The sequence below is a fragment of the Cyprinodon variegatus genome, unplaced genomic scaffold (assembly GCF_000732505.1).
Source record: "Cyprinodon variegatus isolate N-32 unplaced genomic scaffold, C_variegatus-1.0 Scaffold1934, whole genome shotgun sequence".
NCBI classification, from domain to species: Eukaryota; Metazoa; Chordata; class Actinopteri; order Cyprinodontiformes; family Cyprinodontidae; genus Cyprinodon; species Cyprinodon variegatus.
The window spans coordinates 41,513-60,681 of NW_015152387.1; the positions used below are offsets into that span (position 1 = coordinate 41,513).

General features: G+C 37.5%; 2 protein-coding genes across 2 annotated transcripts; both read left to right on the forward strand.

Annotated features, from left to right (window-relative positions):
- The first annotated feature begins 1,403 nt into the window (after nucleotides 1–1,403).
- LOC107104878 (OX-2 membrane glycoprotein-like) lies at nucleotides 1,404–7,380 on the forward strand. The gene is made up of 6 exons (XM_015404997.1): nucleotides 1,404–1,512; nucleotides 4,802–5,140; nucleotides 5,214–5,516; nucleotides 6,543–6,581; nucleotides 6,668–6,744; nucleotides 6,833–7,380. Exons 1-6 carry the CDS (start codon nucleotides 1,446–1,448, stop codon nucleotides 6,851–6,853), a joined length of 846 nt encoding a protein of 281 aa, XP_015260483.1. The 5' UTR covers nucleotides 1,404–1,445; the 3' UTR covers nucleotides 6,854–7,380.
- A 10,467-nt stretch (nucleotides 7,381–17,847) lies between these two features.
- On the forward strand, nucleotides 17,848–18,790 carry LOC107104880 (OX-2 membrane glycoprotein-like; the record flags this gene model as incomplete). Its single annotated transcript, XM_015404999.1, has 3 exons — nucleotides 17,848–17,886; nucleotides 18,045–18,417; nucleotides 18,491–18,790. Coding segments are annotated over exons 1-3 (712 nt in total), but the record flags the coding sequence as incomplete, so codon positions are not given.
- Nucleotides 18,791–19,169: the final 379 nt, after the last annotated feature.

The window sequence follows — 19,169 nt, forward strand, 5'->3', positions numbered from 1 at the left end:
ACTTTAACAGAATATTTGGGGTGTTTTCAAAATCGACATTAGGATTAGATGATAAAATATACTTTTATGCAAATAAAAATATTTATTATGATTGCAACAAAAATCCATTTCAATTATAAAGAATATTCCACGGACAAATCTATAAAGGTAACATAAAAGAAAACTATTCTATCTACAGGGTGGGAAACTAACAAAGAAAATACTGTACATTTTAAGATGTATTAAGACAAAGAATTAAAGTACAGTGTAGGAAACGCAATGGTTAGGAATGAAATACAGAACTTAGTGTACTGTGTAAAGAGCAATTTGTGCTTTTTCACTGTTGCTTTTTTTTCTTTTTAGATTTTTTATTTTTATTTGTGAAATAAGTGTTTTCAGGATTTGGTTTAGGATAGTTGACCCAAAAGCAGAGGGTTAGGGTTAGGGTTAGAATTTTTTGTTGATTTAATGAAGAGAACTGAAACAAAGTCCAAAACGACAGGCAACAGAATCCAGAAATCCAAACGAAAACAAAATCCAAAAACAAATGAGAAACCAGGAGTCCAAAAATTCAAAGATTAAAAAAAACATGAAAACACAAGTCAAACGTTACCAAAAACCTAGGAGTCATCAGGGGAAGAACTGTAAACCTGGAGGATAGCTCTGAGAGACGAGTTGCAGGAAGACTGATGAGGTAAGACGAGTACCCAGCAAATATGAACTGAAGAGAGAGGGCTTTTAAAGGAGACAGAGACAAAGAGAGGGCTAATGAGAAGATTGGGAACAGGTGAGGACAGAGCAGAAACAAAACAGGAGCTAGGGAGAAAAGAGAACACAAGAGGGCAGCAGAGGGCAGCAGAGGGCAACAAATGAAAAAAACTGGAAGACTGATGATAGCTAGAAAATACAACAAAATAATAATTAAACCACTAAGTCTCTAAATCAAGGAGAAAGGTAAAACTAAACACTCAAAAGAAAACATAACAGAACCAAGACTGAAACAGTAACTAAGAATTAACTAGAGAACACAGCAAAATAAAAATTAAATCACTAACACTAGAAAACAATGAGCAAAGCAAAACTGAACACTAAAAAGAAAATATAACAGAACCAAGACTAGGACAGCAACTGAGAAAAAAAAAAGAACACAATAAACTAATAATTAAACCATAAAAACCTGGAAACGAGGAGAAAAGCAAAACTGGATACTCAAAAGAAAAACATCACAGAAAACAGAAACCTAACAAGTGTATTGTTTCTTCAGTAGTTCATAATATTTAACTTCATTGTTTTGTGTAAGAGAGTTAGAAACTCTAAAGGTTAATATCTCTCTTCTGCGCTCAGCTGTATGCCCCTCCCTCAAGTGTTAGACGGTTGGAAAGACCAGCAGGCAAGGGGTGGGGGGGGATCACTTCTTTCTCTCCATATCACTTCAGTTCAGTCATGAATTAAAAACCACCCTTAGGATGCCACATGAAGGAACTTTGTGGTTAATTCCCTTTCTTTTTACCTGTGGAGGAACGTTTCAGAGAGGTGAGTATACGCACTGCTTTTTACAGGATGTTTTTTCTCTTATCAAATTATTTATTCTAAAGGTGAAAAAATCCCCTAAATTAGTACGCCCATCCCTTTTGCTCATTGTCCTCTATATAAATCTGATTTAACAGCATATAAACAATCCTTATGTTAATTAGAAACAACTAGTGGTGAAATTTTTCTTTTTTTCTTATTATTTAACAAAAATACTGGCTTGTATTGTTTTCTTACACCCTGCATACTTTTTTTAGGTAAAAATCTATATATCTCTATATCTCTCTACACACACAAACATATTCATCTTGCTATATTTAGAGAGGACCATGTATTGAATCCCATCAACTTCGGTTGATTTTCATTTTAAATGCTTTCTTTGCCCTAACCCTGACATTAAAACTAAACCTAACAATTACTTGTGCTTGGTGTGATGGTGATATCATAAAAATGGTCATCACTTTGAGGACTAGAGAGGAACTCCATTTTGATCCTGAGAAAAAAAAGTAACATTTGTTACTTAAGTAGAAGTATAGATACTGCAGTTTGAAAAACATTCTGGTAAAAGTATAACTATCAACTTTACCTGTTTACTCAAGTAAAAGTGAAAAAGTATGTGCTCCAAAAACTGCTTAAAGTATAAAAGTTTAAAGTAACCTTTTAAAAAAAAAAAAAACAGCCAGATGCCACTACATGAATTGAAAGCTAAATTTTTCGACTGTTTTGAAAAATTCTTTGAGATAGGGCCAAGGATGAAGGAGGTCTTGTTGGTCTCCATCTCCTGATATGCTCTCGCCTGTGTCCGACCTTTCAGACATTTTAACATCTTTTTCTGAATCCTACATTGTAGCATGGCATAGACAATTCAAGTTTGCAGTTTGAAGAACACCTGCTTGCTTCTGATGATTTCCTTTAGCTAACCAATGAGTGTTTGCGTTATTTGACTCATCCAATTCCACTAGTTTTCACTAGATGTGGATGGCGCCAATGATCTGCATTCGATGGCGCACATGACGTGAAATAAATATTTATAAACATAAAACCAGAGGTAACCCATTAAAAATCAGCGGGGTCGGGATAAAGAAATCATCAACCAGTAAAGGTCCAGAGACATTATTAAGGATCTGTTACTTTAAACAGAATAGGAAAAAAAAATCGATTTTAAAATCTAAAGTGTTTTTTGAAGTAGAGAACAAGAATCTTTCAGTTTGGAACATAGAGAATTTGCTGATTCACATATTTTATAAAACACCTGGACTGTCTGGCTTAATTAGAGTAGTGGGCTTTATGCTGCCCTGCAAGGCTTTAAACCTGGGTTTGAATGGAGACAAAGCCATGCTCAAGCACATATCAAGGTGCTCATTTTGAGCTTTGATCCATTTATTTTTGATTCTGTTCATGGTGGAGAATCCTACTTCACAGCAGCAGGTTGAGCCAAACATACAGTACTCTAAATGTGCAGCCTCCACTCTGGTCCGGCCAGGTCAAGATCCTCTACTGCAATCGCACCAAACAGGAAAAAGAACAGCGAGAAGACCCGGTTTGACAAATTAAAATATAGTAACAGCAGATCGGTAGTAACTACAAATCAGAGTATAATTCTTATATATAAAAAAAAAAAAAACGAACACTGTTTATTTAAAAGATTGGATGCAAACTATTGGTACTTCTACAGAGCAGAACGCAGATTTTTCATCTCCTTCAGAAACCATAATATGCTGGATGCTGATTGTTTTTTTTTAATATGTCATATAAAATTAAGCATTCATTTCTGCATGTTTTGCACCTATGGATATAATGATAATATCGCGCATGCTCTCCTCGAGCTCCGAGGATAAGTCGGAGCGCAGCAATACAAGAGGAACAGCGGAGGCTGTAGGCTTTGCTTTGCACATTAGGTCTGGAGAGCTGCGGGGCGGAGCGGAGACAGAGGATGTGGAATATTGGGGTCAGACAACATGTGGTAATTTATCAATGTTTTAAATCAAGTCTGGTCCGGATTAGCCAGCAGGTGCGTCCAGATCTGGACCGCAGTCCGCTAAGCCATGACCTCTGCATTAAACAGAAGCCAAGAGTAACGAGTAACTTTTGTTTTAAAAACGTAAGAATTAGAAAGTACAGATACTTGTGTAAACATGTAATGAGTAAAAGTTAGAAGTACTAAGAAAATAAGTATATATACCTAAAAGGTGTACTTAAGTACAGGAACGAAGTATTTGTACTTTTTTACTTAACACCTCTGGTTATTAGTTGTAAACTCGTCACACCGGGTTGGATTTGAGAGGCTAACCTGTGTTTTCTTCCTGCAAAGGTTCATGCCTTAGAGACGCTAGCTGTTCACTGCCGGTCCTTGTTTTTAATAAACTTTTTGAGATATCATACTCTCTGTCTGTCTGAAAACTGGGTTCTCTGTTTTGTTATTTTTACCTGCAAAACATTTGACAGCTTTGTGTGCTTTTGCTGTATTTACCATTTAAATGAAAAAAAAACCTATTACCCATTACCTTATCCTTACCCTACGTCAGATCTAATTTTTTTGTGGACCCAATATAATTAAAAGGGAAGATTTTTCAACTGTAGTGTACTTTGCAGGTATGATGGCCCTCTTGTTTCGCTGTAATAGCCAAAAAAGTCACATCTGCTTAATAGAAATCAAAACTTTCTTCTTGTTCTGCCTTGCAGCTCTCCTGAGCCGCCATCTAGATAGGGAAAACATAAATCGTTAGCTGCAGCTGTGAAATTGCGTTTGAGCAAACCTTGAAGAATGATTTATACTTGATTTATGTACAAGATCACTTCAGCCAATTATATCATAAAATAGCAACCTCACTGCTCACCGTGGGAATTTGCAACTATGTGGTCAAAAACAAGGTAGACAAATTAAAGCTCCTGACAAGGAAGGTTTGCAAATATGAAATTCTAGAGACATGCCACTTGGATAACACGAAGTAGCTTTGAAAAATTTGAAAAAAGCTGTTTTCCGCTTCCTCCTGTAGTATGGTGACATAAGCTTGTGGTTTATGCTGTTCAAACATCCCTCCAGCCGGCCAGAATATTTGATACAACTAAAGAACCTGCTTTGCAGGTATTTTGTCCATATACTGTATCTCATTTGGAATGTATGTGCACCAGCTGTAACATAAACTTGGTGGTTTAAATTTTGCTAAGCATGGAGGTTTCTGAAATATTGTGGAATCTCTGCCAAAGAAAACAGAGAAAATCAAGGTGCATTAAAAGGATGGTGCACCATCTAAATAGAATAAACCAGATCTGTCCTCTTTATGTTCTGCAGATGTAACAGCTGTGGTTCAGACGCAGCAGACTGTTTTAGCAGCAGAGGGTGAAGATGCTCCTCTCAGCTGTCAGCTCCTGGAAACTAAAGATGTCCAGCAGGTCACCTGGCAGAAGGTATTTGGAAGCAAACAGAGAAATATCTGTTCCTACAGCGAGTATTTTGGTCAGACAGTGAATCCTGACTTTAAAGATAAAGTCCAGTTTACAGAAGCTGGACTGAAGAATTCCTCCATAGTTATCAGGAAGGTTACAGAGCAGGATGAAGGATGTTATCTCTGCTTGTTCAACATCTACCCTGATGGAGCTCTGAAAGGGAGAACCTGCCTGAATGTTTATGGTAAGAACCAGACTGTATTCCAGGATTAACTTCTATAATTAGATGTTGATCATGAAGTTTATTCTTCTCCCAGAGCTCCATGAACCCGTCCTTGATGTCAGCAGATCAAAGCCTCCTGCAGAGTCAGTTGTGTCCTGTTCAGCCACAGGTCGACCTGCTCCCACTGTAACACTGACTGTTCTACAGCAGAACCTCAGCTTCTCCCACTACAACAGCAGCAGTGTGACCCACAGCAACGGTACAGTCACCGTCACCACCACAGCTCTGCTGTCAGCTTCCAGCAGCACACAGGTTGGATGTTCAGTGTCAGTGCTCTCTGCTGCTCGCAGAGAGAAGCAGATCACCGTTCCTGGAGTTAAAGGAACATCTGGAGATGGTGAGGAATCCTCACATATTATATCTGGATTCAGTTCCCTTCATTGTACCACTAATTTTAGACAGTTTCTTTGTCCCTGCTAAAGAAGAGCATCACAGGTTACTTTTCTCTCTGGAGTGTTAGTTTTCCACCATTTTGCATCTAGGCAAGTAACATTTAGCTAAATTTGTTGTCTTTCCTGTGCGCTTCAATGCAGAATGTAAACAGGAATTCTTGTTTATTTTTATCTATCTTTTTTCCGACCACCTCCAGATTTGTGGAGTGACCTGTCCCAAGCATACCTGTCAAATTTGGGATTTTAAAATATGGGAATTATACGTTATTCACTGCGAGCCATCCGCCTACCCCAGTCCAGCTCCAGTGTTCAATATATTTAAACACATGTGCACAAGAAATCTAAAATAAACACTAATAGCAGACCACAATAAGTTGATGAGATTTTGACTTCCTTTGCTAAAACCTGTGCTAAAGTTGGAAAATAAAGTGCATGGTTAAGTGCCCTTTACAGTGGTGAAGATGCACTATATGTTCACTTTTTTTCAGCCCCTGCCCTTCAAAAGGCCTGTGCACAGCACTGGTAGAATTCTTCTCTGAGTAGTGCTGTTCATTTTTAGCATTCTGGTTAAACAAGACAGCCAATAGGGTGATATTTTGAGCTGTCCCACCCTAGAACCCTTTCTAATAGACTGAAAAAAGCTCTGGCTTTAAACATTTCTAAACTTCTCCACAACTTTCTCCCTGACCTTATTGTGTCCCTCTGTCTTTATGATGATATAGGTTTTTTTTATTGTATTTAAAGTTTATTACTTTATCCAATAATTTATGTAAATCAATGTAATTCAAGTAACACAAAGCAATATGTTTTTGCTTTATGTTTTCTTTTTTTGTAAAGATGACTTAATACAAATGCATGCCACATTTTGTCAAATTCAGATTTACCATCATGCACAATTTTGTGTCGGTCTGTCAGGAAGTTGTTGATGTATTGTAAGAAAATGTACAATAAACAATCAAATCTCTTATCAGATATGGATATACAATCTGGATCAGATGGCAGAGGTTGGAGTAAGTTCACGTTCAGATTCTGATGTTGAGTTTTCAGGGTTTTTTTCCTTATTGATGTTAAAACACATTTAATCTTTTCCCTAAAGGATGGCCTGTGATTGCTGCTCTAATGGTTACCTTGTTTTGTTTTGCCGTGATGATTGGAATAGGACTTCAAAAAAAGGTATTTCTTTCATTTAATGATGACCTAATGATTTACTTTATCACTGTCTCAAATATTTCTTTGATGGCTGCTTCTGAATTGTTCACAGGGAGAAGAATCCCCAGGATGACCCAGAGATTGTACTTATCAGTTCCATTCATATAAATGTATTTCATCTTTTACATTCACGTCTAAGGGGACATAACTTTTTGCGCAATACATTTTAGAGCGTAGTTTCTCCTGTTTAAGTCCCTTCATTTTCTACTGACATATTTTTGTTTGGTTGGTTGTTTAAATTATTATTATTATTTTTTAAGCCAGACAACTCATCAGTGTACAACTACAAAGGACCTAAAAGACGAAGGCATGAAAGACATAGAAAACAGCGAGTCCCAGTCAACATCTTGACATCTGTTGGCTTATTAACAGTAAAAAAGCAAAGTGTGGTCGGATGTATAAGGCAGCTTAACTTAAACAACACTGGCTTAAAGCTGCCAACCATTCTTTTAACTGTGCTGCTAGACATTTCTATAATTGCCTACTGAATTTTTACACGTTGCTGTCAGATTTTTTTCATTCTTACTTATCTTTTAAACATTTTTCCACTTTTGGTTGTATATACTTTTTTACTCATGTGTTTTGTACTTATTTTACTGAAAAATAAAGAATAAACAGTAGATTGCTTCACAGTTTTTCTGGCATATTTTTTAAAGTTCAGAACAGAACTGTGGCGGAGAACACCAGCGCCGGAACAGGCTACAATACAGCAGGTAAGTAATGGCATAACAAGGTGGCATCTGTTTACATAAAAGCATAATACAAGAACATAATAGCAGGTGGTAGTAGTGGAATACGTCCTTGAGTTAGAGCGTCAACAACAGAAAAGCTTATTAACCCCACCTGCTCATAATTATGGGTTATCATGGAAACCATAAGATAAGGGATTCCTTTCTTTCTTATCAAAATAAAATCAAGGTCTCTGCATGTGCCAAACAAGTCTTTTCAGATCTACTAAGGGTACATTCACACTGCAGGCCTTAATGCTCAATTCTGCCTTTTTTGTGAAATCTGATTTTTTTTTTTTGCGTTGTCGTTCACATTTCCAATTATATGCAACTTTTATGTGATCTCCTGTGCGGACTGTATTCATACAACACTAGTGTCCCGCAGTTGAGGTTGCAAATGAGCTCTGTATTTACTGAAGTAAACATGGATGGTAGAGCTGGAGCGTATCTAGCGATCTTTACTAACCTTAAAAACTCAATCTTTTCAAGATTGTTTAAAAAAAAAAGACTGCTCTTCTCATTATTGTCCACCATGGTTGTTGTTTTTCTTTCCACTTCTGCATAGCAAGACCCAGAATAGTGACCTTTGTTGAGTATTAATGACGTTCAGGTCAAATAAATGCGACCCTGGCCGTTCAGACACAGATGCATTGTGAACGTAGCCTTAGTAAAAGGATGCAGTGGTAAAAGGATGTTCAGGTAGGTGGGAGAGGAGACAACCACATGACCGGACAAGTAGACAAAGCAACTTGAGATCTACAGAAAGAAAAGGGTTAGGGCCTGGCACTACCCAAGAGACAAGAGCAGTAATGTATGTAGGCCAGATCTAGTCCCAAACAAGCTAAGCTTAACATGCACTCCTTAATCCTTTACTTCTGCTTCTGTTGACTCCCCTTCCATTACTCACAGTTTAGTTTTGCTTCCTCAACAATGGGAGGGCGCAATGCCATAAGTGCCTTGTGGGATGACCTTCATAGAAGTTATTTTTTCATAACCTGAAAAAAAAAGACTTAATTTGCATTAAGTAAAGTTATAACTTTGTTTATACCCATTTCCCACTGGCCAAAAAATGTGGTTAAACCAGCAAACAATTGGGCATTAGTGGCAGTTAGAACAGCTCACCAAACCAAATTCAGGAAAGTGTCACAGGTTAAAATCTTAAAATAGCTCAGCTTTGCTCGGCAAATAGTGGGAACACCATACTCACGTCTACCCTGTAAGTTATGTGATGCCTTTTGGCGCTAAGTGCATACATCACAACATAGCACCAGTCATGTTTGACGTAAACCATAAAAAAACTCTGCTTGCATTCAGCAAATATGGCGAAGTATTGTTAAGATAGAGAATAGCACAGACAAAATACCCAAACAATAATGCATTCTAATTATGCCCTGGCTCTTTCTATGTTGCTCTTTATTGTTTACTTTCCTGATTTCTGTCACACTGATGACATCATCAAAACTAACCCGGCGTGATGTCGTCACAGACATGCAGTGGTGGGGGAACAGAGGCCATGCGGCTTGCCAGAGGGGCATCACACCAGGCTTTCTTGCCAAAGGGGAAAGGGGCCAAAGACTGATTGTTAGCAGGTCAACTCACATTTGAGAAACATATGCTAAGCCGCTACTTACAGTAGGAAAGCACCTTTCCTACTATAAAAGGCGGAGTTGGCAGGGCTGATGACCTAAAGGGTTAGTTCACATTGTATAAGGCACAAAGGAGAAACTGTTGTTTGGTAATAAACATAGACAATGATCAAGATAAACCGTTAGCCAACTTTATGGTGTGGTATTTGGATACTTATTTTAAACTTCTAGCAGCTGTCTGTTCTCCTCTGTTACAGCCTGCCTCTAGTTTGTTGACACTGACATGTTTGGGGTTGTTTTGAGTCTTTTGATTCTCTTTTGAATGTTAGTTCTCTCTTATGTTAACCTTTTTTTATATGTCTCTAGTCAATTTCTCTTGCTTGTTTTCTAGTGTTATTAGTTGGTTTTGACTTTACATTAGTTGGTGATTATTCCTATTTTCTTAGATAGTTTATCCCATGTGTGTTTCACCTTTTACTCCTGTCTAAACATTTCTCCCTCAGTCAAAGCTTTGGTTAATCACTTGATTCATTTCACCTTTGTGTGTCCCTTATTACCTGCACCTGGTTTCCCTTCTATTTAAGCTGCCATTGTGCTTTGATGCTTTGCGTTTTTTCTCAGGGTGACAGGCAACTTGCAGTTTATATCTTTCATGTTTACCTGCCTGCTCAACCCCTTGTAAATTCCTTTGGTTAATAAATTTCAAGAATTATTATCATGCTGGTTTTGTTTTCAAGATATTGGTCCATACACCCAAAACCACACCCTGACGGACACAATATTGTCATTGTTGTAACTGTACCTGAAGAGGTAAAATCCCTGTTAATGTTCTTGTGTTTATGAGCTGTGCATGAACTGTGCTCACCCTGTGTTATCACCAGCTTCAAACATTCAGTGCATTATATTTTCAGTTTGTTCCCGAACATGATTGTTTTACAAGCATTTTTCAAAGCTTGAATATTGTTTCCCTTTAAATTAAGCTCAGCTATCAGAGGGCATGGTTTTACTAACAGCTACTTTTTTCAAGTCGTATTCATTTTTGTAAAACAATTTTAGAGAGAGAAAAATATTCATAGAATTTGGTAAGAAAAAAATCTGGGGGTAGATTTTTATGCTGTTTCGCAGAGCCCTACCAGAAATATTTATAATACAATATCAATGTGTCTTATTGGTCAAAAATATATTTTTGTAGATTGGCTGGCAGTTAAATGGCTTCATTAAGTAATAACTTTTTGTCATATAAACATTAGTGATGTGAAAAAAATAATTGCACATTTATTGTTTCACAACACAGTTTGGCCAAGAAATAAGTTATGTTCTTCTCCATAAACTCCTTAAGTTACACATCCTAAATCTAACAGATAAGCTTAGTGTGCTGCTGTACTTTACAGCTCACCCCCTTAACACTAGACGTCATTTAGACTTTTGTTTTTAGGAAAAATCTGGCATGTCCGTCAGTCTTGATTTAGTCCAGAAAGAGTTTTTTTGGAAAATGGGGCTTGTTTGGCTGGTCTGATTTTGTCCCGCTTTAGTGTTGAGGTGAACCTACCTATTTCTAGCCAGTATCACTCCACCTCCCATAGAAACTCCCGCTTCCTTCCACCAAGGAGGTGATCATTTTCTTTTCTTTTTTTTTTATCTTAGAAATGAATCTAGATGTAAATTTTGCATAATCTTTCAAACATAGTGATTAAAGCTCAGTCTTCCACATTTTTCTTTTATCATATAATTATAAAGGCATGAAAACAACTCTGATTTTCAATTTAACTAAGCAGGCCTTATGAAAACAGGTGTAAGTGATGGGCAGAGCTTTTACAGTTCCTTTCTGTATCTCTGCTTCTGTCTCCTTGAACCGCAGTCTGCCTCGGCAGATGGCTGCTCACACTGAGCCTGGGTCTGCTGAATTTTTCTTCCTGCTTCTTCTCGCTACAAGCATGCTTAGTGTGAGGGGTTGCCTTCGAGTCAATTAGTTAATGCAATCAACTGGTTTTCCTTAGATAGAAAAGTTTGAATCAATTTGACCGTATGATGGTGAACTGTAAAGTGCATTGAGATTTTATGTGTTGTCATATAAATAAACTGAATGAATTTAATTGAAGATGACAGAGCATTCTAGAGCTCAGACAGGAGCAGCATGAAAAATGGAGCAAGAAAGCCAGCAGAGAGAGACAACACAGGCAGATACCATGGGGCACCATCTGCTGGACACAACACAAAATCACAGAGTGAATGAAAAATAGCAATTGAATGTATGTTAGTGAGATTTTGGTGTTCTAGATTAAATCTTTGTAGGAATATTCCACAATCTTTTCCAACTTGGCCCAAATCTAAAATTGAGGAACTATAACTTATTTTTTTTAGCATAAATCTCTAAAGCTTCTCTATTGTTTAAGTTTACTTTGATTGCACAGTGTGTTATTATGTTTTTTACTCTTATTTATAACAGGGTTATTAAAAATTGAAAGTAGACATTTCCATACAATGACANGTGCTTTGATGCTTTGCGTTTTTTCTCAGGGTGACAGGCAACTTGCAGTTTATATCTTTCATGTTTACCTGCCTGCTCAACCCCTTGTAAATTCCTTTGGTTAATAAATTTCAAGAATTATTATCATGCTGGTTTTGTTTTCAAGATATTGGTCCATACACCCAAAACCACACCCTGACGGACACAATATTGTCATTGTTGTAACTGTACCTGAAGAGGTAAAATCCCTGTTAATGTTCTTGTGTTTATGAGCTGTGCATGAACTGTGCTCACCCTGTGTTATCACCAGCTTCAAACATTCAGTGCATTATATTTTCAGTTTGTTCCCGAACATGATTGTTTTACAAGCATTTTTCAAAGCTTGAATATTGTTTCCCTTTAAATTAAGCTCAGCTATCAGAGGGCATGGTTTTACTAACAGCTACTTTTTTCAAGTCATAGTCATTTTCGTAACACAGTTTTAGAGAGAGAAAAATATTCATAGAATTTGGTAAGAAAAAAATCTGGGGGTAGATTTTTATGCTGTTTCGCAGAGCCCTACCAGAAATATTTATAATACAATATCAATGTGTCTTATTGGTCAAAAATATATTTTTGTAGATTGGCTGGCAGTTAAATGGCTTCATTAAGTAATAACTTTTTGTCATATAAACATTAGTGATGTGAAAAAAATAATTGCACATTTATTGTTTCACAACACAGTTTAGCAAATAAATAAGTTATGTTCTTCTCCATAAACTCCTTAAGTTACACATCCTAAATCTAACAGATAAGCTCAGTGTGCTGCTGCACTTTACAGCCCACCCCCTTAACACTAGACGTCATTTAGACTTTTGTTTTTAAGAAAAATCTGGCATGTCCGTCAGTCTTGATTTAGTCCAGAAAGAGTTGTTTAGAAAATGGGGCTTGTTTGGTTGGTCTGATTTTGTCCCGCTTTAGTGTTGAGGTGAACCTACCTATTTCTAGCCAGTATCACTCCACCTCCCATAGAAACTCCCACTTCCTTCCACCAGGGAGGTGATCTTTTTCTTCTTTTTTTATCTTAGAAATGTATGTAGATGTAAATTTTGCATAAGCTTTCAAACATAGTGATTAAAGCTCAGTCTTCCACATTTTTCTTTTCTCATATAATTATAAAGGCATGAAACTACTCTGATTTTCAATTTAACTAAGCAGGCCTTGTGAAAACAGGAGGGAAGTACAGGATGACAAATGTGGAGATCAAAACTTGTGATGAACCAAAGTTGGTACATTAGGACTTAAGCTCAAAAGCTGCATATCTGACATATGTGAGTGGAGGACTACAAAAATGATTCTGATTTTTACCATATATATATATATATATATGTGTGTGTGCATTTTTGCTTAGGAACACCAAGCTAATCAAAACTAGTTGATTATTGCAGCAATTTTATGACCCTTTAGCTTTTTTACATTTTATTCCATTACAATCACTAACTTTAATGCTCATTCAGTTTTTAGATGATAAACCAACACAAAATAGTAAGTAATTGTGTGTCAGAAGAGGACTGTTATTTGTTTTCCAAATTTCGAGCTGCAAAGTGTGTCTTACATTTATTTCCAGAACCCTGCTGAGGGTGTAGAGCTGATCAGCTGAGCAGTGCTGCAGAGTGCAAAAGCTTAGTTTATTCCAGAACTAAGCTTTTGCACGTCACAGTTTGATGATTTTGTTGATGGTGTTGCTAGTTTTCAGCATATTGCCTTAGACAACGCAGCCCCTTTGAAAAAGAAAAATGTTAAAAATGGAAACCTTGCTCCTTGGTTTAATCCAGAGCTGCACACTTTGAAGCTAAATGCTAGGAAACTGGAGAGAAACTCGTGCTCCACAGGCCTACGGGAATCCTGCTTAGTCTGGAAAAATAGTTAACTGCTGTATAAGAGGACCCTTTGTAAAGCAAGAGTGGCATATTTCTCCTCATTGATAGAGGAGAATAAGAATAATCCTAGATTTCTTTTTAATACAGTTGCCAAACTCACCCAGAGCCATAGCTCTGTTGAATTATCCATCCCACCTGCTCTAAGCAGTAATGATTTTATGGGATTCTTTATGAATAAGATCATTATTACTCCTTTAACTATGATTGGCTTTTTGAAGAGTTTCAGTCTGGCTATAGAGCTCATCATAGCACTGAAACAGCTCTGGTGAAAGTCACTAATGATATTCTCATGGCCTCAGATAATGGACTCGTATCTGTACTTGTCCTGTTAGATCTCAGTGCTGCATTTGATACAGCTGATCATAATGTTCTTTTAGAAAGACTTGAATATTTTGTTGGAATTAAATGAACAGCTCTAGACTGGTTTAAATCTTATCTATCTGATCGATTTCAGTTTGTTCACGTTAATGACAGATCTTCCACATGCTCAAGGGTTACCTGTGGAGTACCACAGGGATCAGTGCTAGGACCAATTCTCTTTACTATATATGTGCTCCAAATTTGTAGAATTATTAGACAGCATGGGATTATTTTCCACATTTATGCTGATGATACTCAGCTATATCTGTCTATAAATCCAGAGGAAGTTAACCTATTAAATAGATTACAGGCATGTCTAGAAGAAAATAAAAACCTGGATGACTCTTAACTTTCTGCTCCTGAATGCAGACAAAACAGAAGTTATAGTCTTTGGACCAGAGTCTCTGAAAAAGAAGCTGATTAGTCAGTCACTTCATTTGGATGGGATTAAACTGATTTCAGATAATAAAGTTAAAAATCTTGGTGTTATTTTTGACAAAGATCTGTCATTTAAATCCCATATTAAAGAGGTTTCTTGAATTTTCTTTCATCTATTGCAAAAATTAGAAATATCATGTCCAGGGTTGATGCTGAGAAACTAGTCCAAGCATTTGTTGCTTAAAAGCTGGACTATTGTAATTCTTTACTATCAGGAAGTCCATAAACTGTAGTTAAAATCCAAGATCCAAAATGCTGCAGCCAGATTTCTGATCAAAATGAAAAAGAGAGATCATATCTCTCCTATCATGGCTTATCTTCATTGGCTTCCTGTTAAATCAAAAATAGAATTTAAAATCCTCTTTCTCACATATAGTCTTAAATGCCCAAGCTGCATATCAGAGATCTGATGGTTCCTTATGTCGCTAACAGAGCACTTCACGCTCAATCTGCAGGTTTACTAGTGGTTCCTAGAACTTGTAAAAGTAAAATGGGAGGCCAATCTTTTAGTTATCAGGCTCCTCTCCTGTGGAACCAACTACCAGTTTTAGTTCAGAAGGTAGACACCCTGTATACGTTTAAGGGTAAGGCTTAAAACTTTCCTTTTGTCAGGATCCGGGACTTTGCCCACCAGAGGGCGCAGTGGATCCAAGCCTAGGGAGTTTGGACTCAGCTTGATCAGCTGTTTGTTGTTCTGCTGATTAGGAAGCTCCCTATATAAGCTACATGTGATTTTCTCTCTGTGCTGGATCGTTTGTTTTACCTGTGCCATCATGCCTGTCTGAGCCTTGATCCTGTAAGATTCCTCCGTGTTCCAATAAATGTTGGACTTTTATTCCTCTCTCCGTGTCTATGAGTCTGCATACTGGCTAGAGAAACCAACGCATCATGACACCTTTAGGATAAAGCTTATAGTTAGAGTGGCTCAGGTTATCCTGAACTATCTCTATAGTTCTGCTTCTATAGGCTTAGACTGCTGGAGACATAGGGACCCCCATTTCATCATTCTGCTTCATTCTATCTATATTCTCCAAATCGGCAGAATCTTTTAGTTCAGTCTCTAATGTTATGCTCTCTCTGCTTTTTCCCATTGTAGCTTCGCCTCATCTCTTCCTTTTGGCCCGTGACACCATCCTGTAGAGAAATATCAGCTGTGCTGCTTCTATCAGCATGGATGTTGGGGATCGGCCTGTTTTTCAGTGTCGTCCTCTTTCTCTGACTGTGACTGGCTGGATGTGCTCTCTTCATCCTCTGACATGGGAGCTGGCTCGTAGCTTGACTGCCTGGCAGTGTGTTTCCTGGGCGGGGCCGCCTTTTACAGTTCCTTTCTGTATCTCTGCTTCTGTCTCCTTGAACCGCAGTCTGCCTCGGCAGATGGCCGCTCACACTGAGCCTAGGTCTGCTGAATTTTTCTTCCTGCTTCTTCTCGCTACAAGCATGCTTAGTGTGAGGGGTTGCCTTCGAGTCAATTAGTTGATGCAATGAACTGATTTTCCTTAGAAAACTTTGAATCAATTTGACCGGAGGATTTGGTGAACTGTAAAGTGCCTTGAGATGATATGTGTTGTCATATAAATAAACTGAATGCACTGAACTGAATTGACGATGACAGAGCATTCTAGAGCTCAGGCAGGAGCACCATGAAAAATGGAGCAAGAAAGCCAGCAGAGAGAGACAACACAGGCAGATACCATGGGGCACCATCTGCTGGACACAACACAAAATCACAGACTGAATGAAAAACAGCAATTGAATGTATGTTAGTGAGATTTTGGTGTTCTAGTTTAAATCTTTGTAGGAATATTACACAATCTTTTCCAACTTGGCCCAAATCTAAAATGGAGGCACTATAACTAGTTTTTTTGGCATAAATCGCAAAGCTTCTCTATTGTTTAAGTTTACTTTGATTGCACATTGTGTTATTATGTTTCTTACTCTTATTTATAACAAAATTATAAAAAAAATTCAAAGTAGACATTTCCATGCAATGACACTGATACTTTTGAGTTTTGCTTTTGATTCCACAGCTTTATGCTGTAAGGTTATCCGCAGTATTTTGATTTTGCACTCCACCCCCATGACTTCTGCAAAACATTTGTTATTGTAGTAATTTAAGGATGCTTATCTTTCAAGCTCACATTTATTCTTTAGAGTGTTGCCTTTCAAAGTTGTTGTCTTAACCTTGATATTTAAGTTTTGCTTTTGATTGCACATTTTTATTTTGATTTTGCGCTTCCACTCGACATCCTCAGGTCATTTTGATTGTTTTGTTATATATATATTCTCAGGCTACTCATCTTTCAAGTTAACATTCTCTCTTCTTGGCTGCTTTTCAAAGTTGTCTTCTGAATCTTTTTATTTTGCAACCATCATATTTGCACACAATTTTAATTCTATCCCTCAAACTTATATTTGTCCTTCTGGATTTTGCCTTTAAAAAGTTTTGTCTGAATATTATAAATAAAAAATAAATAATTATTGAATAACTGTGGAGTTCCTTTTTTTGGAAGTAAAACCTCAGCGGGGTGGTGTTGATGGGGAGGGAAGCTGCATTCTCGCCCTGGGGATGAATACGGTTAACTTTCACTGGGCTGTAATTATTTGAATCGGTTGTAAAACATGCAGGGCAGTGTGCTTTAAGGACTAAATTTACAAAAAAAAAAACATCTGTGTCTTTGTTTAAGAAACAGTTAAAATAGAAACCTCTTTTCATAAATATTGACTGGTTTTCATTAATTTGGAAACACACCGTGATGCCATATGCAGCTAATCTCTGTTTAATCTTCCTGATTTTCAAGTGTGGAGAATCTCCTCTGAAAGGTAAGAAATATATTTATGCTTTTTTAATGCAGTAACTGTCATGCCAATGTAATTTAATAAAATCAAAAAACTTTATCAAAAAATAAATATGATTCCCTGAGGTGTGAATTTTCATCAAAAGCTTTGTTAAGTATTAAGATAGCTGTACTGTTTGAAATAAAGCTGGCATAGTGCGAAGAATGCTGTCAGCTTTAATTGTGGAGTGTAGATTAAAATGTAACAGAAGTACATTTCAAAAAACGCTCTAACATTTATTTTATTGCAGCTACTTTTTACATAGAATATCAGGGCAGTTTTAGCTATCCAAGCTTTGTTGTTCCGTCGATATTATCTATCTGTTGAATTTATCACATACAAGAAAAAAATGAGAAGAAGACTACTGCAAACCTGAATCTACTTCTTGTTTCACATTTTGCAAAAGAATATTAAACAGGAAGTTCTGTTTGTAACATGACGATCTATGTGAAGTGCACAGAGTGTGAAAACAAAAGTAAAACAAAAATGTCTTGGTTACACTCTGAATAAATAACATCAAGCAAAGAAAATGTTCAGGGAAGTGGATCATTACTGCAGAGTATTGTACAGTGAATTCAAATTGCAGTTTTTGGTGCCGCATAAATTGGTTTAAAGAATTCTAAAACTGGGCTCCACAATGGGGCAGCCCAATTTTAGAATTCTTTAAACCAATTCATGCGGCACCAAAAACTGTGCATGAATTGGTTTAAATGTTTCTAAAACTAGGCTGCACGATGGGGCAGTTTGTGGAGCTGTTGTCTTGCAGCAAGAAGGTTCTGGGTTCAATTCCTGGTCCAAGGTCTTTCTGCATGGAGTTTGCATATTTACTTATAAGTGCTGTATAAGTTACACCATGCTTTGCGGTTTCTCAAACGTTGTGAAAATCCTCTCAGAGAACACAGAGAGGAAATGAAAATGATACATTACATAGAGTAAACCAGATATACTTTCATTGTTTCCTGCACTTGTTGCAGATGTGGTCCAAACCCAGCAGACTGTAACAGCAACAGTGGGTGAAGATGCTCCTCTCAGCTGTCAGCTCCTGGAAACTAAAGATGTCCAGCAGGTCACCTGGCAGAAGGTCTTTGGGAGCAAAGAGAGAAATATCTGCTCCTACAGCGAGTATTTTGGTCAAACAGTAAATCCTGACTTCAAAGATAAAGTCCAGTTTACAGAAGCTGGACTGAAGAATTCCTCCATAGTTATCAGGAATGTTACAGAGCAGGATGAAGGATGTTATCTCTGCTTGTTCAACATCTATCCTGATGGAGCTCTGATGGGGAGAACCTGCCTGAAGGTTTATGGTAAGAACCAGACTGTATTCCAGATCTAACTTCTATAACTAGATGTTGATCATGATGTTTGTTCTCATCTCAGAGCTGCATGAACCCATCCTTGTCAACAGATCAAAGTCTCCTGCAGAGTCAGTTGTGTCCTGTTCAGCCACAGGTCGACCTGCTCCCACTGTAACACTGACTGTTCTACAGCAGAACCTCAGCTTCTCCCACTACAACAGCAGCAGTGTGACCCACAGCAACGGTACAGTCACCGTCACCACCACAGCTCTGCTGTCAGCTTTCAGCAGCACACAGGTTGGATGTTCAGTGTCAGTGCTCTCTGCTGCTCCCAGAGAGAAGCTGATCACCGTTCGTGGATTTAAAGGAACATCTGATGATGGTGAGAAGACTCTGCATTTCTTTATATTCTCTCACCTTATAATCATAAACCTGAGGTTTTTGGTGAACCAACTTAAACTAGTTCACTGTTGTGGAAGGAAAGTCAAACAAAAACTATGCAGAAAAAATATTGCTGAAAGAGATTCTGAACATGCTGGGTCTTTAGTCTACAGGTCATCTCCTCTTTATACAACAGTGCAGGAACATAGTGAAATACAAGATAATCCTATGAGGTTTTAGCTGCTACTATAGACTGAGGTCACAGTTCATAGAGGCTAATTGGTAATTGGTAATAACAAGAAACAGCCACTTGCCCTAATATATAAAGAAAAATAAACAAAAGGGCTCCAATTCTAAGGGGTATGGAAGTGACAAAAAAA